Source organism: Dipodomys ordii, unplaced genomic scaffold (genome assembly GCF_000151885.1).
Source record: "Dipodomys ordii isolate 6190 unplaced genomic scaffold, Dord_2.0 Scaffold85, whole genome shotgun sequence".
Lineage (NCBI taxonomy): Eukaryota > Metazoa > Chordata > Mammalia > Rodentia > Heteromyidae > Dipodomys > Dipodomys ordii.
The window spans coordinates 6,395,023-6,419,340 of record NW_012267301.1 but is presented as its reverse complement, the minus strand read 5'-3'; the positions used below and the strand labels follow the sequence as shown (position 1 = coordinate 6,419,340).

The window sequence follows — 24,318 nt, the reverse complement described above, 5'->3', positions numbered from 1 at the left end:
TTCTGTTAGGTGGAAAATTCTTTTTTTTTTTTTTGGTCGGGGAGAAAGGTAGGCGTTGTCTGGCCATGTTTCCCAGCTGACCTACCTCAGCTTCCCAAGTGGTGAGGACCGTAGTTGTGTACCATCATGCTGGCTTATGAAGCCATTTATTATTTACAGTATTAGGGATCAAATCAGGGCCTTGTACATGTTAGGCAAGTGCTCTACCACATAGCTATATCCCAACTCCATGGAGAGTTCCTAAACTATAGGGTAGATCTTGGAGTTTGTATTTTTTCCAACAGCTCATTTTGTTCTAACATTTGCTTAACAGTAAAGATACCGAAGAATCATTGTTGGAGATAGTAGATTTAGTATTAGATTTTTATATTTGAAATATGAAAGGAAGCATGTTAAATTAATATATAAATACATGTTTTAGAAATATACGTTTTAGAAATAATGCTAATGGAGTATTTACATAATGGCTTTTTTACAGAGTGGATATGTAGATCATAGTTTCAGTTGATGAAATCTGAATATTTATTGGTAGTAAATAATACTAGAAAATTAGTAATTTTCTTGAGTATTAGGATTATTGAAAAAAATAAGTTAAAAGCTTTACTCCCAGGAGCCAAAACATTTATAGATGAAGGTAGTTTATTTTCACATGGTTCAGTAAAATAAAGTTACATACTGTTGTCTGGGAATAATAAAGTCCCCTGGGGTTTACCTTTTGTAGATTCAAGTCTGATGTACTTTGTGTGCATATAAAATTGCTTAAGTAGCCTATATCATGCTGATGACTTCATAAAGTAAACCAATCAAGCAGCTGGAGCATTGTGTGCTATATTGCTACACTGATATATTTAACTCTAACACATAGATTTAAAACCAGTTTTATACCTAAGTAGAAAAAAACAAGAGTAAATTGAAAGTGAGAAAAAATATTTACTAGTTTACTTTTTTTGGGGGGGTCCGTTCGTGGGGCCTGAACTCTGGGCCTGAACATAAGGCCTATTGTATGGCATGTCTTTATCATAAACTTTTTGTTGTTGTTGTCGGTCGTGGAGCCTGAACTCTGGGCCTGGGCGCTGTCCCTTAGCTCTTCAACTCAAGGCTAGTGCTCTACCACTTGAGCCACAGCACCACTTCTGGCTTTTTTTTTCCTTTTTGCTTATGTGGTACCGAGGAATTGAACCCAGGGCCTCAAGCATGCAAGGCAAGCGCTCTACCACTGAGCCACCTTCCCAGCCCACTAGTTTACTTTTTATCTTTAGTTGTACAAAGTTTAAATTCAGCAAATTACTTTATAAGTTCAATGCATCTTGGTCAGTGTCACCTATTCTATTGTTCTGTTTTACTTTTGAATTGGGAGGAAGGTTATTGCCAAAAAGCTTTAGTAGAGCTAGTAAATATAGAACACGGTAGTTTGTTCCAAGAAGAAAGACTGACTGGGAAAAATTACTTAATGGCCAATATCTTCTGACTCTTCCATAATAATCAACTGTTTCCATCTGCCCCCATCTCCTACTACCAGCCCACCTCTTTTCCTTATTAGGGTTTTTCTTTTTAAATACCATGTCTGTTTTCAGAATTGAGAAGTTACAGACCGTCTCCATTTGTACCTAATCCTAGCATTTCATTCTAGTATATTATAGTAAATATATTAAATATTATAAGTAATAGCTAATTTTTTTATATTTTGACTTTTTTGTTTGTTTTTTGATCGGCCATAGGGCTTGTCTCTGAGCTCTTCTTCTCCACACTAGTGGTCTACCAGTTTAAACCACTTTGGGTTTTCTGGTGGTTAATTAGAGATAAGAGTCACACAAAATTTCCTGCCCGGGCTAGCTTTGATCTGTAATCCTTAGATCTCAGCCTCCTGAATAACTAGGATTGCAGGAATTAGCCACCAGCCCATAACTGACTTTACATTTTTATAAACATTGATTTAAGTATGTACTACTTAAGCTACACTTCCAGTCCTCTCTTTTGTTGCTGCTGTTTGATTTTTAAGAGCACAATCCTGCTATTTATGATTCCTACCATAGGTAGTATGGCAAGTGTGTGCCCTCACACTCAAGTTTTTCTGTTGAGGTGGATGGAAGGGGTTTCACAAAACCTTTTGCCCAGGTTGGCCTTAAAATGCAATCCTCCCTATCACAGATTTCCATGTAGCTGGGATAACATGTATACAACTTGTACCCGGGTTTTGAATTAGTTAAGATAGGGTCTAAGAAAGTTTTTGCTGTGGTTGGCACTGAAATGCAAAACTCTTGGTCTTGGCCTTGTAGCATAGCTAAGATTATAAATGTGGGCCACCATGCCAGGCTTAAATGTAGGTGGTTTTCTTATGAAGAATTGAGTTTTGTTATTTTTTTCAGTGGTTAGGGGTTTTGAACTCAGGGCTTTGTGGTAACTAGGCAAATATTCCGTTGAGCTTTCGTCTTCCCTTAACTTATTTTTCTGCTATTTACCGTTTAATTTCTGATGTTTGCCTCCTGAAGCCTTTAGACCTCTATATTCTATATACTCCAGTTTCATAATAAGGAAATTATCTGAAAGGAAATTGCTCAATGATCAGTTTACCTCATAAATTTCTCTTTGTGGGGCTTGAACTCAAGGCCTGGGCACTGTCCCTGAGTTCTTATGCTCAAGGCTAGCACTCTACCATGTAGAGTTACAGCACCACTTCTGGCTTTTGAGTTATTTGGAGATAAAAGTCTCATGGAGACTTTTCTGCCCAGACTGACTTCAAACTGTGATGCTCAGATCTCATCCTCCTGAGTAGCTAGAATTGCAGGATTAAGCTCTCTTCATTTTTTTTTTAAAACAGGTTTCATTATTTTGTTTTCATAGTTGAAAATAATCTATTTGAACAATATCCAACCTTCTTCATCGTTTGTTAGCCCAACTCCCTGTCCCTACTACCCATCCCTTGACAGAGTCTATTTCTGTACCCCCATCCACCCCCATGTTCCCTTCTATTTTATTTTATTTTTTGTTTGTTTGGAGATGGCTTTGCTGTATAAGCTAAGCTAGTTCCAAATATGCCTGGTTTGGCCTGGTTTCAGCTGCTCAAAAGTAGCTGCTCCATGTAATTTGTCTTATAGTTGTCTATAGAGTTAATCTAGTAAGTCATTCTTTTATGGCAAGAAATGAATGCTAGCAGATGAGCTTTTAATGCCCTTGAAGCATACAAATTCCTTAATCTCTGATTTGCCTTTTTAAAGAATAAAAAATGATGTCTTCTTGATTCTATGCTGATAGCATATCAATTGCTAATCATGTATGTAATTTGTCCCTTTTTAGTCTTTTCTGTTCATTTACTGTTTGGATATTTTGGGAATTTTCTCCATCATATATTCTTGCTAGGAAAATGATACTTTCTGTTGCATTCTTCCAAGTAGAAGTAACGAACACACTTATGCACCATTTTGTTACAGAGCTACTTTTAGTGAATTTGCAGCCAAACATGCTAAAGACTCAAGATTCAAGGCAATTGAAAAAATGAAAGATCGAGAAGCTTTGTTTAATGAGTTTGTGGCAGCTGCAAGGAAGAAAGAGAAAGAAGATTCGAAGACCAGAGGTGAGAAGGTAAGATGGTTTGGTCTCAATAATGTGATTGATAAAGTATGTGAATGGAAAAGGTCTAATTGTTGTGCTATTTCTCACTCGTTCAAAATAGTCATAAACAATCAGATCTGTTTATTGTTATTTTCTTCTAAGTTAACTTGAACAACTGTTTGTGTCCCTTTATTTCTACCATGCTTATTTTAATGACTTCATTAAACTATATAGAATTGCTTTATCATTAATTAAATAATATGTTTAGTAAGTCTAGAACTACTTTTTTTAGGACTGCGTGCTTAATGGTACCTGCTATGTGCCCACTAAGCTTCTAAGATTTATTATAGGTGGTAACATTTGTGTTTCAAAGAACTTCTTTATCTTTTTGCCCTCTAAAAAGTAGCATTTGAGTATCTTCTAATCTTTTAGTAAACATGTCTTACAATAAATTATTGCTTATCAGAATTAAAGGTCAGCTATTAAAGATTAATGAATTTCAAATGTCATTGGATAGCAATGTTGGCAGTGGAGAGAGCTCACCACAGAGGTAGGGGATGGCACTAGTGGTGCATAAACCATCAATACCTGCAACTGCTCTCCTGAGTGTTCTGTGGGGCTTTATGAATGAAGGAAAATAACCTCTAAGTCTAAGGATTCTTGAAAGCTAAATATAATACTACAAATTCTATTAAGAAATATTGGTACAGAAATAATATTAATCTTTTTAGGGAGAAGCCTCTTTCATTTAAAATAGCAGTAGCATTAGGTGAATCAGCTTGTGGTATCCACCCTAATTTCTGGTTTATTGTGTTTCAAAGTACAAGTTTCCAGAATTATTTTACTCATAGGTTTTAAAAAAGATGCTACTTAGAGGAAATGCACAAAAGCACATAAACATAAAATATAAAACATGAAGTCACAAAACAAAATTACAATGTTTTTAATGTTGAATAAGAATCATGATCATGTTACTTCTGACTTTCAAGCAACTTATTCAACTAAAACAAACCAATGATCACTTGATATTGTAGGATTGCTTTTCTACAAATTGAATATGTTTTTCTTTGTACTTGTAATGAATTTTCTGAACATTTTTTTGGAGGGCAGTATTAGGGCTTGAACTCAGGATCTTGTATTTGGTTGGCTAAGCCATACCTCTAGCCTGTTTTGTCCTGTTATTTTTAGAATAACTCTTGCCCAGCTGTTTGCCTGGATTGTGATCCCCCACTTTAAGCATCCCATGTTTGCTGAGATCATAGGCATGCCCCATTAGACCAGCTTCCCTCTATGGGGATATAGTCCAGTCTTACCTGCCCAGGTTGGCTGGAACAACAATCTTGATATCACCTCCTGAATAGCTAGGATTACAGGTATGAACCACTGTCATGTGGCTCATTTTGTCACTTTTATGTAACTAGGGAAGACAAAAGTTTTGTGAAAGTTCTTCATTTTATTAAAAAATACTCCCTTCAAGCCGGGCACTGGTGGCTCATGCCTATAATCCTAGCTACTCAGGAGGCTGAGGTCTGAGGATTATGGTTCAAAGCCAGCCCGGGCAGGAAAGTCTGTGAGACTCGTACCTCCAATAAACCACCAGAAAATCGGAAGTGGCACTCTGGCTCAAGTGGTAGAGTGCTTGCATTGAGCTGAAGAGCTGAGGGACAACACCCGGGCCCAGAGTTCAAGCTCTACAGCCAACAGCAACAAAAATCCATGCTTTTTATTTGGTTTTGTTTTTCAAAGCAATCACCTACTAGTTTGCTGGGTTTTTAAAATTATTATTAATCAGGTTTTGTAAAGTTATGGTTAGTTTATCGTTTAGAATAATACATTTGAAACTTGCAGGTGGTATTGACACTCTCTTGTTTGTTAAGTATCTTTATTATAATAAGGAAAGAAAAAAAAGAATAGACTTTTGAATTGAGCTAATGGTAAGTGACTTTTTTTGCTATTTATGCAGCCATCAAATAATTTTCATATATAGCAGCCCCAGCAACCTATTTATAACCTATTATAATGAAAGTTTGAAGTTAAAATTTGCTTATTTTTCATTCCTTTATACATTACACATCTAAAAAAATTTTTTTTTTTTTGTGCCAGTCCTGGGACTTGAAATCAGGGCCTAGGTGCTCTCCCTGAACTTTTTCAAAACTCAAGGCTAGCACACTACCACTTAAACCACAGCTCCACTTCCAGAACTTTCCTGCCTAGACTGGCTTTGAACCAGAATCCTTGGCTCCCAGCTTCCTGAGTAGCAACAATTATAGGTGTGAGCCACCAGCTCCTGACTCTAAAGAAATCTTTATGTCTGATATTGAAAGACATTTAAGTCTCTCTCCCTCCCCCCCCTCTCTATATATATATGAAAAAGTATATGTTAAGTATAAATTTCTGTGGCTAAGAATAATTCTGTTTGGTACAAAATACATGTTTTATTTAAAACAAATATTGTAAATTTTCCCTGTAGTTACCAAACACTTCCAGGAATATTGTGCTCATCGTGTTATAAATTAGAGTGAATGAAAAATTAGATCATATTGCAGCATAAACTCATAAAGTGCGAGTTTTAAGAGTATTTCTCACACAAAATCATGAGACATGTTCAGTAGTGGAAATATCCACAGTTGATGATTAGCTTCTGATGTAGAAAGTCTTGTTTTTTTTAAATAACATATTATGCACATTGACCTTTTTTCCATTAAACTTCTTTGTGATCCTTTAAAGGAAAAGGGGGAATTGATAGGGTAGGAATAAGCAAAAGGAATGGTTTATTTTTGTGCTCACAGATGTTAAATTCTGATTCCACTTGGAATTTCTCATTCCCTTGATCATCTAGGCCGAAAGAATGTTTAACCCCAGTTGTGGGTAGGGTTCTTGACATGGCCAGAATCCTTCATTGAAATGAGAGTGGTTTATAAGACAGGTCCTCAAAGTTTGATTAAAAAATGCTATATTTACCTGAGGTTTAAACAATTAAGATTGTTAACATTTTTGATATCTAGAATGTTGATGGTATTTGATGTATTCATGTATTCTGAGTTCTGCAACAGTAAAAAGGCATGTCTAATAGCTAAAAAATACAGATAATTTGAATTTTTTTAGTGGTGATCAACTATGACCACAAATTGCATAATTTTCTTATATATCAAGATACAAACATCTTGTAAAAGCAGAATATAAAGTTTTTACCTTGTTTTTATTTAATTGATTTATTTGTCGATCATGGAGCCTGGGCACATCCCTGAGCTTTTTTTGCTCAAGGCTAGTGTTCTACCTCTTTGAGCACAGCTCTGCTTCTAGTTGTTTGGCAGTTAATGGGAGGTAAGTCTCATGGACTTTCCTGCCTAGGCTGGTTTTGAACCCCAATCTCAGATCTCAGCCTCCTAAGTAACTAGGATAACAGGTTTGAGTTACCAGCCCCTGGCATTATTTTTATTTTAGATGTGTGATAACATTATAATTGCTTGGTATTTGTACTCAGTGATTTTGAAATTTCCTTGGTTTTTTTTTCTTTTTTTTGGTTGGTCATGGGGCTGAACTCGGCTTGGGTGCTGTCCCTCAGCTCTTCAGCTCAAGGCTAACACCTACCACTTGAGCCACAGTGCAACTTTTCTGGTCTTTTCTGTTTATATGGTGCTGAGGAATCGAACCCAGGGCCTCATGCATGCGAGGCAAGCACTGTACCACTAAGCCAACTTCCCAGCCCCTTCTTGTTAATTTCTATGAACAAAAATTTTATCCATTTACTTTTAAAAAGGAATCATTCTTACACTGATGTTCAAAAACTTTACTGTTGATTTGTAAGCCTGAGTATTTGCTAAATGTGAATACACTGTTAAAAACAATCTAAAATTCTTACCTGTAGTTTTTTTAATTTATAAAATATAGCTTGTCTTGAATTTGGCAAAATTTAAATAAGAGCCTGAATACTTGCTGATTTCTGTGTTTCTAGTAAAGGATTACTGACCCAATAAGATTGTATTATAAGTGTATTCTAAAATTACTAGCCTTGCTAGGTGCCAAGTGGCTCATGTTACTCGGAGGCTAAGATCTGAGGATTGTGGTTCAAAACCAACCTGGCCAGGAGAGTCCACAAGTCTCTCAGTCTCCAATTAATCACAGAAAAGCTGTACAAGTGCTGCTGTGACTTGAGTGGTAGAGCACTATAGCCTTGAGCAAAAGGAACTGAGGAACAGCATCCAGGCTCAGAGTTTAAGCCCTATGACTGGCAAAAAAAAAAAAAAAGTTTAGTTTTACGTTTCAGGTATGTAAATTGTTATTTTTATTGTAGATATTAGAAATTTTCATGATATATTATTTTCTTATCTTAAAATACAGATTAAATCAGATTTCTTTGAACTATTATCTAATCATCATTTGGACAGTCAATCTCGGTGGAGCAAAGTAAAAGATAAAGTAGAAAGTGATCCACGTTACAAAGCAGTAGATAGTTCATCAATGAGAGAAGACCTTTTCAAACAGTACATAGAAAAAATAGCCAAGGTAACTTACATGTATTTGTACTATTATTGAATAATGCAATTTTTAGTTGTGTTTAAGGGTATATGTTGGTGCTTGGGGAGGTTGGAAGTGTTTTTGTTGATACACTTAACATAATGATCCTAGTTGATTTAGGGATGAGGTACAGTATTTATATTTATTCTTGGTAAAACCTAGATTTGAAATGTTTTATTTGGAAAGCCAGTTAGTCTATGTAAACCTATCTTGATGAATTTGGTAAAGATAAAGTAATTTTGTCTTTATAGAATTTAGATTCAGAAAAAGAAAAAGAGCTTGAAAGACAAGCCCGCATTGAAGCAAGCCTTCGAGAACGGGAAAGGGAGGTTCAAAAAGCTCGTTCTGAACAAACAAAAGAAATAGATCGAGAGCGAGAGCAACACAAACGAGAAGAAGCTATCCAGAATTTCAAGGCTCTTCTGTCTGACATGGTATATATTAATTCAGTATTTTCTTTCTCAAGTACTATATATTAGAAATCCATTATTACCTTACGAACATTTTGGTATTCTATGATAATGTGCTATTTATAAAGCACTTAAAAATTGAGTTCATGTTGAGCTTGGGTATGGCTCAAGTGATAAGAGTACCTGTCTGGCAAGTGCATACCACAAACAGGTACATGCTATTAACACTATTAGGATGGCACCAGTATAGGTAACAAACTAACAAATTTTCAAGTCAGATGTTTTACATCGATTAATATTCAAACTGGGTTTTTTATTGTTCTTGATAAAATAACAAGACAATTACCATAATAATAAAGTGCACTAAGCATACCTAGGTTTTCATTTGATTTTTTTGATACATTTTTTATTTTAAAGATATTGTACAGAGGGGTTACAGTTACATGAGTAAAATAATGAGCACATTGTTATCCCCTCCTTTGTTTTTCCCCAACCTTCCCTTCCCTCCCCACCTTCCCAAACTTCTCCCCCCCCCACATTTGATTTTTTTTTTTTTAAGGATCTTCATTGTATTAGTTGTATGGGATGGGAAAGAGAAGGACGGGAAAGGATATAAATTATCTGAACCTTGCTTGGAAGTCCTTCTGTTTTACTGCTCAGAGTTGTTGAGGTAGTTAGGGCTTCTTCCCTACTCTAAATGTTCTTAGTCTGCCATACTGTAATTTTTTCCCTCTCTTTGTCCCATATTTCCTACACTGTTTTCTCAGTCGGATTCTTCCTGTTACTGCTCTAGTTCTAATCCATTTCTTGCTTTCCCTTTCTCCCCATTCTGAGTAGTTTTGGGATTTCTTTTCTTGCCTCTTACCTTCTAAATCTGTTTGCTGTATTGCAGTCATATAAATCTTTGTGAGATATTAATCTTTTTCTTCCTTTTTTTTTTTGGTGCCAGTGCTAGGGATTGAACTCAGGGCCAGTGCTGTCTCTTAGATTCTTTTAATTCAAGAATTCAAGACTGGTCTTCTACCACTTTGAGTTGCATCCTGCTTCTGGTTACTTGATGGTTAATTGAAAATAAGACCCTCAGGAGCTTTCCTGCCCCAGCTGTCTTTGAACTTCTATCCTGAGTAGCTATTTGGGATTACAGTTGTGATTACAGCGAGCAAATCTGATTTATTTGAAGGAGGTGAAGACTCTCCATACTTTTAGCAGTTGCCTCTAGGTCAAATTTATCTGCTCAGCTGTTTATATGTTACTTTTTTTTTTTGAGTCAGTGTAGTTTGTAATCTAGAAGGGTCTGAAACTCATGATCCTTTGCCTTGATCTAATGAGTGATGAGATTTTAGGTGTGTACCATTGTGACTATCTCAACTCCTTAGCATAAGATGAAAGATCATTTCTTGACTCCTCTACCATTATCCTACTGCCTTTGCTTTCCTCACTTCTTGAGCTTAACTTGTAATGATTCCTTTCATCTCATCTCTGTTCCTCTGCCTTATAAAAATGCTTTGAGATTATTCCACTTCATGAAAATTGTCTTTGTCTTCAGTGACTGAAGTTGCTCCCAGCTCTTATACTATTCCTTCTATAACCCTATGCTAAGCACATACTTCTGAAGCATTTGATTACATATGGTGTATATAATTATTTGCTTCCCTATCTGTTCATGCTATAAAAACAAAAAATGCTCTTTGACAGAAGTGATAACATCTTACTTATTTTGTGGTCTCTGTTCTGCTATTTATCTTACACATTTAGATGTTGGTTCTTTAACCAGCATTAAAGAAAACAAGTTTCACCTTTTTCCCATCTCATCTTCCCCTATTTCGTTTTTCCCTGTTTCCTAGCATTAGCAGTAGTGCAGCCTAGCTTTTGGTACTATAGCCATCAGTTGTATTGGTGATCCAGCCAGACCTGTTATGTCTTCTGTTACTTTGTCCTTTTTTTAAAATTAATATTTTCATTTGAGAAATGATAATTTTATTCACAATTGAGTACAATGTAATTTTGTGTATACAATATTAGAATAATTAAATCAAGTGAATTAACATAATCATTACTTTGACATACTTACCATTTTTTGTGGTGAGCCATTTGAAATTTACTTAGTTGTTTTCAATGTATAATAAATACTGTTGTCTGTCACCCTGCTGTGCGGTAGATTTCAAATGTTACTCTTGTTATCTGAAACTTTGTACTTTTTGACATTATCCTCATTTTCTGCTTTCTCACTTTTTTTTTGTCCCTCTAAACAAATATCACATTGTTGTCTACTTCTTTAGTTTCTTTTTTTTTTTTTTGTTTGGTTGTAAGGCTTGAACTATGGGCTTGGGTGCTGTCGCTCAGCTCTTCACCTCAAGGAGAGCACTCTACCACTTGAGCCACAGTACCACATCTGATTTTCTGAGTGGTTTATTGGAGATGAGAGTCTCATGGACTTTCCTGCCTGGGCTGGCTTTGAACTGTGATCCTCTGATCTCAGCCTTCGGAGTAGCTAGGATTATAGGCGTGAGCCACTGGCACCCAGCTTTTAATTCCATTTTAAAGATTACACATTCAAGTAAGATTGTGTGAGCTTTGTCTTTCCATGACTGGCTTATTTCACTTAACAGAATGTCCTGCAGTTTCATCCATGTTGTTGTAAATGACAGGATTTCCTTTTTTTTTAAGGCTGAGTACTATACTGATGAATAGTGCTGATGAGTATTTTTTCATATAATTTTTGCCTCTTTTGTGTCATATTTTAAGAAATGTCTGCTCAGGTTCTTTGCCCATTTGTTAAAAATTTGGGTATTCACTTTCTTTTGATTTCTCACATATTTTTAATATTTACCTCTTGATGTATGATTTGCATACATTTTCTCACATTTTATGGGCTTTCTTCACTTTGTGGATTATTTCCTTTGTTGTGCAAAACCTTTTTAGTTAGATGCAATCTCATTTGTCTATATATATATATATATATATATATATATATATATATATAGTAGTTTTTCATTTTATCTTGTGTGTTTGTGTGTTGGCATGTGTGCTTGTGTGCGTGTGCACTAGTAGTAGGGCTTGAACTCAGGACCTTGCACTCTAACTTGGAATGCTTACTCCTGGCTGTCTAGTCAGCATTCTGCCACTTGAACCACACTTCAGTCCAGCTTTTTGCTGCTTATTTAGGAGGTACAGTCTCATGGACTTCTCTGTTTAAAGCCAAGCTGACTAGATTCTGACTCTTGAGTAGCTAGGATTACATCACTACCCTGCTTGCTTGCTTGTCTATTTATTCTAGTAGTCCATGCTGGTCTTAAACTTGAGAACCTTCTGCCTCAACATCTGGACTTTAGGGGTTACAGGAATGCACCACCATACCATGCAAGTCTTAAAGTCACTAAGAATTGGTGGTTTGAGAGGGCACAAATATGTCACAAATTTGAAATGTGTTATGATATTGAAATTAGTTGTCATGATCCTTACAGAAATCCTTTTACTCTCTTACTGTACATTCTTCAAACATGCCTCAAACTTGGAATCAGTCAGTTAATGGTCAGTGTCTTCTGTATCTTGGCAGATACTTAGTATCTGGGGACAATTTTTATCACAGCAAGTATACCTTCAGGTTGTTGATGTTTTGCTGCTTGTATTTATTGAATTTGCATTTTTGTTATCTTTATGTTAGAGCATACATTCTTTTCATAACCATGCATCAGTAGCTTCAGAGATTTGTAGGGGATAAAATTTGAGACAAAAGTATTAATGAATTAGCTCAGAATTGCTAACACAAATGTAAACTGAGAAGAGTAAGCCATTAGAAAGCAAAAATTGCAAGTATGTACATTTGAAAAGCTGAGTTTAAACAATTTGCATTGTATGTTGTCTTGAGATGAAATTTTGTAAAGAGTAGCTACTATGATGTTTTCTTCAGTGACATTTCCACAGAATGTTTCAGGACATACTTAGTAAACTGAGGGTGTGGATTAAAAAAAATTACTACCACAGACTTTTTGTTCAGAAACCTAGACTAAATGCTAAAGAATTATGTAAATTTGGAAAATAAATTAAATTCTAAAAGACTTAATTTGCTCATCAATAAAATGGAGGTAATGAAATACTTAATCATAGCAGTAGTGAAGATTAAAATAAATAATACTTGGAACAAATAGGAAAGTTTCAGTAAGCATCTAACGAGATTGTTATTGCTTTCGTTATTACCACTGTATTTTTGTGACATATTGGAAAAATTACCTGTAACAACGTGCATAAATAAAAAAAAAATCTCATGCTTTACATACTGAGCCTACCTAGGCACATCAGATCTTAAGTCCTTACTCCATTCTGCATTGATTGCATTATTGCATGTGTGTGAATTGATCTGATTTTATCCTTCTGCATGTAGATAATCAGTTTTACTGACAATGGGTTTTGAAGATACTGTCTTTTCCCTATTTTGTATTTTGGTATCTTGGTCAAAAAATAATTGACTGTATGTATATTCATGGTCAGAAATATTTTTTAAGCTTTCTAGCTCTTTCTGCTTTTCTAGCTTTTTCTCAGCTCTTTCCTTCTCTTTCCCAGCTCCCTTTTCTTTTCTAGCTCTCTCTGCTCTTGTCTAGCTCTTTTCTAGCTCTTCTCTTTTCTAGTTATTTTCTCTCTTTTCTAGCTCTCTCTCTGCTCTTTTCTAGCTCTTTCTCAGCTCTTTCCTTCTCTTCCCTTCTCTTCTCTTCTCTTTCCCAGCTCTCTTCTCTTTCCCACCTCTTTCCCAGATGCTCTCTTTTTAGCTCTTTTCTCTCTCTTTCCCAGCTCCCTTCTGTTTCCTAGCTTGCTCTTTCCCAGTTCTCTCTCTCTTTCCCAGGCCTTTCCCCACCGCGTGGAGGGCCAAGATGGCCTGATGCCAGCCAGAACGATGAATAAACCTACCCCTTACCTGAAAAAAAAATATTTTTTAATTTCCTTGATAACTTACTAGTTTATAAAAATGGTGCCTACTTTTGTTGTTACGTGATTTGCATATATTTTCTCCCATGTTGTACCTTAGAGCTTTAATTTAGTTCGAAGTTTTTTTGATAGTCTTCAGGTTTTTTGCTATTCAAAATTATGTCATCAGGACTAGGAATGTGGCTTTAGTGGTAGAGTGCTAGCCTTGAGCAAAAGAAGCTGAAGGACAGTGCCCAGGCCCTGAGTTCAAGCCCCATGACTGGCAAAAAAAATCATCAGCAAATAAAGACATACCCACTTTTTTTTCTGTTAGAATGTCTTTCTTTCTCATGCTTAATTGCTGAAAAGAAATGCTGGAAGAGGGCATCCTTGATGTTTTGTCTGCCATAAAGCAGAAGCTTTCAACCTTACGCTGATGTTAGCTGTTAGCTATAGTTTTGTCATGGGTGGCCTTAAATTCTCCTTTTAACTAATGCAATGAGAATTAAAGTCATGAAAAGGCATTATATTACCAGATACTTTTTCTGCACCTATTTGAAAGATTAATTTTTGCATATGCTTAGGTAATTGATAAGACCAGACTGAACTCAAGGTTCTTTTTTTTAATGTTAATACCCAGAAGACAAAAATTACCACTATCTTAATTGATGGGTATATATAAATACAGTTTTAAGTTTGTAGCGGTTGTGGACTTAACTAAGTTATTTTCCTATTTTTTCCCATCTCTAAAATTGTTTGATACTTTAGTTGAGCACAGAAAGATTAGACTTAAGGCTTAAAATAAAGTCAGTTTTGAATGAATTCTAAATAAGATGGAGTTATGTACACTTGGTGTCTGTGTACCAGTCCTGAGGGTTAAACCCAGGGCCTGGACACTGCCCCTGAAGTTGTGTTTTGTTTTGTTTTTTTTTTTTTGCTCAAGTCTAGCACTGGACTTGAGCTACAACTTCTCCTCTGGCTTTTGGTATTTAATTGGAGATAAGACTCATGGATTTGTCTGTCCAATCTGGCTTTGAACTATAATGTTCAAATCTCAGCCTCCTGATTAGCTAGACTATAGTAGGCATGAGCCACCAGTACTCAGCTTTTTAAATGGCCTTTTAATAGAAAACTTATTTATAATGTAGTCTATTCAAGAGGATACGTTTATTTTTTAGAAAATACTACTGGCTTCTGAACATAAGTACCTATTCAAAGCAAAAACTAGATTAGTTATTCTTTTTTTTTTTTTTTTTATCCAGTTGTGGGGCCTGAACTCTGGGCCTGGGCGCTGTCCCTCAGCTCTTCAGCTCAAGGCTAGCACTCTACCACTTGAGCCACAGCGCCACTTCCGGCTTTTTTCTTTTTGCTTATGTGGTGCTGAGGAATCGAACCCAGGGCCTCAGGCATGCAAGGCAAGTGCTCTACCACTGAGCCACCTTCCCAGCCCTAGATTAATTATTCTTGAACTAAATAGTTGAAGTATTTACTAAAATATGAAATGATTACTTGGTGATAAATGTAATTTCCTATTTATAGGTTCGTTCTTCAGATGTGTCATGGTCTGATACTCGGAGGACCCTCAGAAAAGATCACCGCTGGGAATCTGGGTCCTTACTAGAAAGAGAGGAGAAAGAGAAACTTTTCAATGAACATATTGAAGCACTTACCAAAAAGAAAAGGGAGCACTTTAGGCAACTTCTGGATGAAACTTCAGCGGTGAGACTTTCTATTTTTCTTTTTTTTTAATCCAGATGAAACTTCATAATTCCAACAGTATATTGATGTGATTTTTTAGTGTCATGGTCTTTTGATCTGGAATGACTAGAATTCCTAAGTTTTATGATACTCTTCTGGGTTTTTTTCTCTCTAACATGTTACATCATTCTTACTATTGAGGAATTACTTCTTTTGTCAGTTTTCAGATTCATAACTACTACCATGATAATTTGAAATGTCTTTAGCTTTGTGTTATCAGTGATCCTAAAATTAGACTTCCTTCTTTTGCTCTTTTTTTTTTCAGTCATAATACTTAGTGTACCTATGCAAAAATGGAATCAGATAAATTGAGAGTACAAGGCATGATCAATGTCATCTCTTTTTGCTCTATTTTTAATTTAGTTTTACAGCTCCCTTTTTGGGAGTTTTTACACTTTGTGGTTCAGGTTATGTTCCTGTTTATCTGCTCTCTTTTTGGTGATAGTCTCTTCAGAAGTTAGGATATTTGCCCATGTAAATACAGAGTTTGTAGGTGATTGTCTTAGGCCACCTTGAAAGTATGATTATGAAAATAACTTGTAACAAGCCAACAAAAACAAATTTCATTAGAGCTCTTCCCTGTCTCTTAACTAGTCCAGTTACATTTGGGCATTACAAGAAAGTGCAGTCAGTATGTAATATTATGTGCCATGTGTGCTGCAGTTTGATCTCCTTAATGAAGGCAAATTGTATTAATGTTCTTCATTTACTTAATCTTTTCAAAGATTACCTTAACATCTACGTGGAAAGAAGTGAAAAAAATCATTAAGGAAGATCCTCGGTGCATTAAGTTCTCCTCCAGTGACAGGGTAAGGGGATTTTGTGTATTAACTTACTATCAGTTTAGGAATATTAACTAGAAGCTTGCTCACCACTAATATCTTGACCAAAATGAAGTTGGTGTTTCGTTTCAAGTCTATGAGAACTGAGTCTGGATTTATTTATTTATTTATTTTTGGTCAGTCATGGGGCTTGAATTTGGGGCTTGGGCACTGTCCCTCAGCTCTTCAACTCAAGGCTAGTGCTCTACCACTTGAGCCATAGCACCACTTCCGGTTTTCTGGTGGTTAATTGGAGATAAGAAAGAGTCTCATGGACTTTCCTGCCCAGGCTGGCTTTGAACCGTGATCCTCTAATCTCTGCCTCCTTAGTAGCTAGGATTACAGGTGTGAGCCTCTGGCACCTGGCCCTGAGTCTGGATTTTAAGTTCATTCTTTTCTTTAAAAAAAAAAAAAAAGAAGAAGATGCAGTATATTAACAAGAAAGCATAATCTATAAAAGTCTTAATTCGTGGTGTTGAGCTTCCATTTACGATCTTAGAAATTTAATAGTTTTGAGTCACACTAGACAGATCTATTCAGGCTAGCAGTTGATTCAGGCTACTTCAGTACCTGATTCTTAAACCACTGCAGTGGCACACCACAGCAAGGTCTCGTGTTTTTGGATATGCCAGGGATTTTGCAGTAGAGGGGCCTCGGGTACATGAGGTTTCTAAAAGTCAAGTTCTGTTCTCACTCGTACCCCTGTGTAGGAAATGGACATTTATTTTCCCATGGACATTTATTTTTCCCATGGATATTTATTAACTGATCATTTCAACTAAAATTCTATAGAACTCATTTCTCAAACTTTGAGAACTCTAGTAAATAAAATATTTGATATATAGACCACAAAATAAAAGTTTCTAAGAAATTAATAGCTGGGAGATACATTGTCAGTTTATTTTCTGTTGGCAATTGACAGTATGGTCTTCTTTATACCAAAGAGTGTACACCTCTCATTACAGTTTATTTACTAGAAAGCCAAATGCTTAAAATAAAGTTTCTTTTAAATTTTATTTTATTGTAAAGATATGCTGTCCAGAGAGTTTTCAATTATATGAGTAAGGTAATGAGTACATTTCTTGTTGAACATTGTTACCCCCTCCTTTAAAACAGTTTCTTAAGTTCTCTTTTCCCTCTCCTCTCTTCATTACCTTTTGTGCAAAGAAAAGTTTATGAAAAGTACCCTTTTTGAGTTTTTAATCTTGCTTTGTGACTTACACATTACTAGTTTAATATGTAATGTTTACTTTTTAATGAGTGGATCTCTTAATCTTACTTTTTGTTTCTTTGTTTTGCAGAAAAAACAAAGAGAATTTGAAGAATATATTAGAGACAAATACATCACAGCCAAAGCTGACTTCAGGACGCTTTTGAAAGAGACCAAATTTATTACATATAGGTGTGTGCAGTGAAATGTTTCATATCGGCAGTTGTTGTCTTTACTAGTCTTTGCTCTAATGGCCAAAGCATACTTTGCATTCACACACATGTTGACATTTTGCAAAATGACATTATTAATTTTTAGGAATAAGAAGATGCCAACTTTTATCCAAGGCCACACATAGCTTCTATCTACAGTTCTTTAAAAAAAGTTTTTGAAAGAAAGGGCCCAGATGTCAATTCTTATTTTATACTATTCACCACTCAGTTTTTAAAACATATTTTTGTTTTTACTTCACTGCTATTATTAAGGAGTACTCCTAACCATATAAAAGTCATATTTCACAAAGGGACTTTAAAAACAATACTTCACTACCAATTTTCTTTGCCTCCTCTGAAGACTGTTCAGTGTGGTTAGACCATTCTAATGCCTGAAATAATCTACTTAAGCTTAGCAAAAAATTTTTCTCAGAGGAAAGCAGTTTGCTGGATCCATTTGAATCTGAAAAAATATAAAATCAGAAACCTTCGAACAAGACTTCTTTGTAACATACCCAGTTGTTTCCACCATTCCGTAATTATCGGGAATTCAATTTTGCATTGCTTTCCAATCAGTATGCAAGAAATCATTTTTGTTTCATCCTCCAGCATTTCTCCCTTTAAAGAAAATATGAAATATCTTAATGAAGGGTATGTGCACGGGAGGATAGATAGTGCTGAGGGTGTGGTTTTTAGGTATTTTATCATTTGGATTTTTTGGTCAGGATCCTTAATGTTTTTATCAGCTTGGGCTTTTAAATTAGATGTGAAGTAAGACTTCTTTCTACATTTTTATAGTTAATTTAATGAAAGATGTGAAAGTGAAAGCTTGTGAAAGATGCTGGGATTGGCAGCCCCGCAGACTGAAGTCCTCTGTTCATCCACAGAACAGGTACAGAACGGGCAAGATTACCCACCCACCCTCAGCCCTGATCTGGAGGGACCACCAGTAGGGGTGGGAGGGTAATTCAGCTTCTGAGGCCCTTTCACTCCTTGGAGTCTTTGCTGAGGTGACTACAAAGGTGACTACTGCAGTGAAATTTTTCTTTAAAAAAAAAAATGGAAACACAATTAGGAGCTAGATGGACATTTCCAGCTCATTTCTGAAAGATGAATGAACAGCAGTCAGTAATTCTTGGACCTCTTTTTCTTATTTCAGATCCAAAAAGCTAATCCAAGAGTCGGATCAGCACCTGAAAGATGTAGAAAAAATTTTGCAAAATGACAAACGGTATTTAGTATTGGACTGTGTACCAGAGGAGAGGCGTAAATTGATCGTGGCTTACGTTGATGACCTGGATCGCCGGGGTCCACCCCCACCTCCTACAGCATCAGAACCCACTAGACGATCTACAAAATAATTCTAAATAATCTTCCACTGGGGTATCTATTAATCAAAATGCTTGCATGAGCCAGTTTTCAGGGTTTTTTCATATGTGCATTAGTCAACCTATTGCAAAACCATCCGACGAACAGAAGGAGAAGCATTCACGAACCGTTTCTGAACAGAACACTCTGGAAATATTTATGCTTTTCTTTGTGTGGCATGACTGACATACATACTCAAATATAGGCTGTCTCTGGTAAATCTGAAATCTTGAAGCTAAAAATCATCCTTTTATAAGATGTGGAAGTCAGTGACTTGGTGATGTTCTTTCTAGCAGTGTTACACATGCAAGACATAGGAGCATTTGTGGTTTGAACTCGCAAGATGCACATGCCACAGACTCTTAAGAAACCTAAGTTGGGGTTTGTTTTGATTTTGTTTTTTAAAGCGGGTAAAAAAAAAAACACTGAAAATTGAATTCTTCCAGAGGCTAAGAATACCATAATGGACGTACTTTTGCCTTTGTCTCTAAAGAACAGTATAGTTCTATGTTCACTTATGTGCTTTGATTATCCCTTCTGAATTATAGGCCAAGTCTTGTTGTTTAGCCTAAGAGAAGATATATTTAGTAATTTCTTCTCAGGTATGGAATCACATTCATAACTAATGTGTTAGCCAGAGTAGAACTGGTTAAACATCTTTTATTTGCCATTGAATGATCTTCACCAATATCCTGGGTTAGACAACAAAAATTACCTTTCTGGGTGTTCTCTGTAAACTCTCCTCCTGTTTGAATGTTGAACTTTTGTTTCTAAAGTTTAATTTTAAAATGTTTGAATGTTCTGTTTATGTATTTGAACTACAATAAACCAACCCTTTTTATATATGTGGATTGTATATGATTAATGTTACACAATTTATAAAGTCTTCATTTTAAACCAAAGTTGACTGAACTTGAATATTAAGTAGTTTTTAAAGGCAGAATACTGTTTTCTACTACAAAGGGGAAGAAATTTGTAGAGAATTCTTTTATTGGTGTTCAAGACTTGGTAATAATACTTTTTGCCAATAGTCAGAAGATTTCCTTGTTTAACTTTTTTTTGTGTGTGTGAACATCAATGGCTTGTGCCTTATTGGCATCCTTTCAGTTTGTCCTGGGAACCACACCGTGGACTTAGCTTTGATTCCTAATGACTTTTTTCTAGCTTTACCTCCCCAGATTAAAAAAAAATCCTATTTTATTGTAGGATCCTCTGAGCTTGCTCATATAAATAAGTCTTTGCATGCCAAATGAGTAAATGCGTTAGAAGATACATTTATATTAAGAAGATAATTTCTCTTCTATTTCACACCTACTATGATGCAACAAAACCTAAGTGCCTTAGAAACTCTGAGCGCTACATATTGAAATTGACGTTGGTGGGTCAGACTGGTCTCAACCTGCAAAATTGAGAAATAGGATTTGAATAGGGTTTGTATATTTTTCCTTCTGAAATTTGTTTTTATAAATTCACCAAGTGATTTTTTTTAATGAATAAATTTGAAGTACTTGCCAAAGAGTGTACAACCATTACAGAAACAGGACTTCCTGCAAAGGTCAGAGTTCTACGCCACTGTATTTTGTTATTCTAAATTCCACATAGTACTGTTTGTTCATTCATTAATGCCATTTTTTACAGTATAGAAGAGTGAAGAAAATGACTTGGTGACATCTATTATTTACTGCTTTTGTCTTAACTATTAAATATTTTGGTTCCAGTGTTCAAGTAAGTTGCAAATCAAACTTGGCCTATTCACATTTTCTTAAGGTAGCAAGTTATTGTATCAAGTTCTTCAAGAAAGGTTCTAGTACACTTGGTTGCAGTGTATCTTCATCTTGATGTGTTTGTCTGCAATTCACCTGTGACATCTCCCCATAAAGCCCTGTTGCTCCAAGTGATAAATTTGAAATGATCAAAGTCTCTGACACCTATATGAAGTAAAACATTGCTTTTATCTCTTTGCAAGTTTAAATATCAAACCCTGCAGGTTTTCATGCTTTCTAGTGACATAAAAATTCTTAAGTTGTGTCTCACAATTTAAATGTAATCCTTGAATAACTGGTGTCAGAGAACAACATTTTGAATTCCTGGATTAAGCTACTTTTTTTGAAAATGTGAGCTTAAGTAAAATTTACAAAGAACAAGTCAAAAGAAATCTATATCTTGCCATGTTGAAAAGCAAACTATGACCTTTTATGAAAAGCAAACAAACACAATCTCAGACCTAACATTAAGAACAGCAGTCATAATCTCTCACTATCTTGTTTGTTTTAGAAGAATTTTTCTTCCTGGGTGGAGGTGAAAATATCCTAGGGTGAACAAATAATGGAAGATGTTCCATAATGTTTTGTTAGATGCATTTTACTTTACTATAAAATGAGGCAGCAGTTTGCTTGTTCAAATTTTACTATATAGGTACAGAGAACATGGTTTTTATTCCTTCTTACCATTGTGATTTTTCTACTAGCCAAATTCTGTCCTAATGTTTTTTTTTTTAGCTTTTTATTTTGAAGGTGGTGTACAAAGGGTTTATAGTGACCTATGTCAGGTAGAGAATACATTTTTTTGGACAGTGTCACTTTATTGGTTTTTTTCTCTCATACTTTATCCAAAATACTTGTTATTCTTCATTACTTAGCAGCTCTGCAATATCTTCAAAGTTGGGCAGGGTTCAAATTCATTAGTACAGATAAAGTTGATACCACTTAGCATCAAAGATTACAACTCCTTTATATTTAAGGCTGCATCATTAGCTCTAGGTTGTTCTTGGGAGAAAAGACATTATTGTAGATAATGACTTTCGTGTATTTTAGAAGAAAAAGGGCAATTTAAAAATATTTAAATCACAGTATAGAATGTCAGGTTGTTACAATGTTTAGACCTTGAAGCTGCAAAGCCTTTCATTTTTAGAGGCTTTAGGGGACTGCTTCCTCTCATGCTAAACCCCCTCCCCCCCACCACTGAGGGAAGGTGGGGATCTTTGATTTTCAATGGAAATGAAACAGCCTTTACAGGGTAAGGCGAAGTCTGAGTTAAAGTTAGGCAATCGAGCTAGTTTGCAATGGCTCCCAACTTGAATAAGGCAGTAGTCCCTATTCAGTAAACTTTGATCAGGATAAGTCAAGTGCTATCGAGTAAGAACATATACCAAGCAAATAAAGAAGGAAGGAAAATTCACACTTGCAAAACTTTTAATTTGAGCTTTGGGTATGGGAAATAAACTTTTAACATTAGAATCCATGGGTTCAGGAATAAAATTCTACTCCAGCCAGCACAGTACAGGGCTGGGCCTAAGGTGCAAAAGCCACTGACCCTGCTGAGCAAACATCTGGATTCTGGTCACAGGCAACAGCATCTCTACACAACCAATGTTTTCTACAGCGAATTCTTTGGACACCCAGGTTTTTTTAATTCTGAAGCATAATTCTCACATGATAAATGACTTACCACATTATACATTTTAAAATGCAGAAGGTGAAGCATTCTTGTAATTCCTAATAATAATTTTATTGTACTTTATGCACTAAGGTCAGCAGTACTCAGTAAGCAGTGGTACCGGTAAAGACAGCAAACTAGATTTTCTTTGGAGATTTCATCACTTTTCGTGTTCCCAGGGGATAGGGTCATTGTCTTGTATGGAAGGGGTGGCGTCCCTCTCATGCCAAAACTGCTCTACATCAGGAAGGATGGGAATCTCTGCCTTCTCAGGTTTCTCTTTGCCAGAGTTGGGTGAGTTGGTTTTCTTCTCTGGAATGGATATTGTAGACTCGGGAGATGGAACCTTGTCAGGAACAACTTCCAAGTTACCAGCTGGTGTTACCTGAGACTGTGAGGCAGCTGGGGGCTTTTTGGTCACCATCCATTTCCACAAGCTTTTCAAGCCTTCCTTGAATTCTTCAGACATCAGTAGGAAAATGAGAGGATTTGCTGAAGAGATGGAAAACATCAGTACTTGAGCCAGGGCTATGAACCCTTGTGGTGGTGGTGGGCCTTTAACCTTCTGATGCCACACCCACAGCCAGGCTATCCATTCTGGGAGCCACAGAAGAGCAGAGGTGATCTCAATGCTTAGCAGCATTACTGTGAGTTGCTTTGAACGCATCTGGTTTCTAAGATTTTGAGTCTTAGTTCCTCTTCTTTTACATTGGCCATAAGCTCTCCAGAAATAAAAGCTGGCTAGAAGTAAGGGGAGGCAAAATACCAGGAGAGGGTAGAGCTTACCAAACATTGACATAAACTCTTCAGCCACCACTGGTACATCCATGAGGCACATTTCCACTCCTGCGTGCTGCCTGGTGGTGCTGAAGAACCACTCTGGCAGGGGTAACAGGCTGGCCACGACCCAGATGGTCCCTAGCACTGACCAGATGGTGCAGTTGCGGATATTTACTTGCTTGGCTGGGTCACTTGCATACATAAAGCACACTTTGGCAACTGCAACAATTGTCAGGCTCTTCACTGCCATGCACATGTGAATGAACCAGTCCGAAGACTTGCAGACAAACCAGCCTAGATCCCAAATACCTTTGGAGTATGCTGTAGCGCGGACAGGTGCAGAAAACAGAAGGAGGGAGAGATCAGCCAGGCTGAGATTCAGAATCAGAGAGTGGATCATGGATGGCTTTCCTTTCCAAGTGCTGTGGAGGAGGGTGCCAATCACACATAGGTTCCCCACAAAGCCCACCAGGCAGACAGCCACCAAGAGAGCAGGGATGATGGTCCTCCAGTCTTTGGAGTCAGAGGGCAGGTAACCTCCAGCAAAGTGGAGGTGAGCCAAAGATGAGTTCATGATGCTGGAGTTGGAGTCTGCAAAGGCAGCTGTCAGCATCACCTTTCTGTCCAGCTCCACTGCACAGAGACTAGCTTCTTGGGTTAGTCTTTGTGCCTGGGCTCTTTTGTACAAGATACAAAGGAAAAATAGCCTCTGTTGTCAGTGTCAAATGACACTTCTGGACCCTCCCCTTGCTTGTTTCCTGAGTGCAGAATGGCAAAGAAGGTTGAATGCTAAGCTCTTTGCTGCACGCAATATGCCTGTGACCAGTGAATGGCAGCCAGCAGGGGTGCATGCTTGCTGCTCATTAGCCAGTTTAATACCAAACCACCAGCCCTGCAGAGCAATGAAAACATACTCATAAATGATAAATGAGAACTCATGTGTAAGTGGGATATGCTTCTAAAGATTAGAAGGAAATCAATAGAGCCAATTACAGTTATTTCCAACCAGCTATTTCTAGAATCTTGGCTGTGGTCTGTCATTCAATGAGCACATCAGAATCTGTGGGATGGCTTGATCCAGTGGGTCTGGGTTAGGGTCTTGAGAATTTGCGTTGGTAAGATACTCCCATAGGGTGTTGAGGCTGCTAGTTTGAGAGACCACATTTAGACCTGGTGCTTCTGCCACCCTGTGCATTCCCCCCATCCCCACCCCTCCACACCATTTGCAGAGATGAGTTTCCTTTTACCCTCACCGTCACTCCAGTCTCTTCATTAGCTAGCTCATAGCAAGTACAACTGGATAATGAAAAACATTGGAAGTCCTATGGGGTATAATTATGGATGGCTTAATTTTGTCG

The 24,318-nt window shown here is 36.6% G+C and overlaps 2 protein-coding genes across 7 annotated transcripts in view; one reads left to right on the top strand and one right to left on the bottom strand.

Annotated features, from left to right (window-relative positions):
* The window catches only part of Tcerg1 (transcription elongation regulator 1), a 62,598-nt gene extending 43,005 nt beyond the window's left edge, over positions 1-19,593 (top strand). For 5 of the 6 annotated variants that reach the window (XM_013025562.1, XM_013025563.1, XM_013025559.1 and 2 more), the window contains 7 exons: positions 3,429-3,579; positions 7,891-8,055; positions 8,319-8,501; positions 14,916-15,095; positions 15,860-15,943; positions 17,257-17,357; positions 18,537-19,593. In XM_013025562.1, coding sequence (XP_012881016.1) covers positions 3,429-3,579; positions 7,891-8,055; positions 8,319-8,501; positions 14,916-15,095; positions 15,860-15,943; positions 17,257-17,357; positions 18,537-18,738 — 1,066 coding nt within the window. In that variant the 3' untranslated portion in view covers positions 18,739-19,593. Of the gene's footprint in view, positions 1-3,428; positions 3,580-7,890; positions 8,056-8,318; positions 8,502-14,915; positions 15,096-15,859; positions 15,944-17,256; positions 17,358-18,175; positions 18,270-18,536 lie in introns of all 6 variants that reach the window. The other variant, XR_001175413.1, reaches the window with a different exon arrangement.
* Positions 19,594-22,340: 2,747 nt separating this feature from the next.
* Positions 22,341-23,573, bottom strand: Gpr151 (G protein-coupled receptor 151). Its single transcript, XM_013025497.1, has one exon. The coding sequence runs from the start codon at positions 23,571-23,573 to the stop codon at positions 22,341-22,343; it is 1,233 nt and encodes a 410-aa protein (XP_012880951.1).
* Between the last annotated feature and the right edge of the window lie 745 nt (positions 23,574-24,318).

Excerpts from the sequence above, each read along its gene's own strand:
- Gpr151 (XM_013025497.1), bottom strand. The coding sequence starts at position 23,573 with ATGCTGACAGCTGCCTTTGCAGACTCCAACTCCAGCATCATGAACTCA.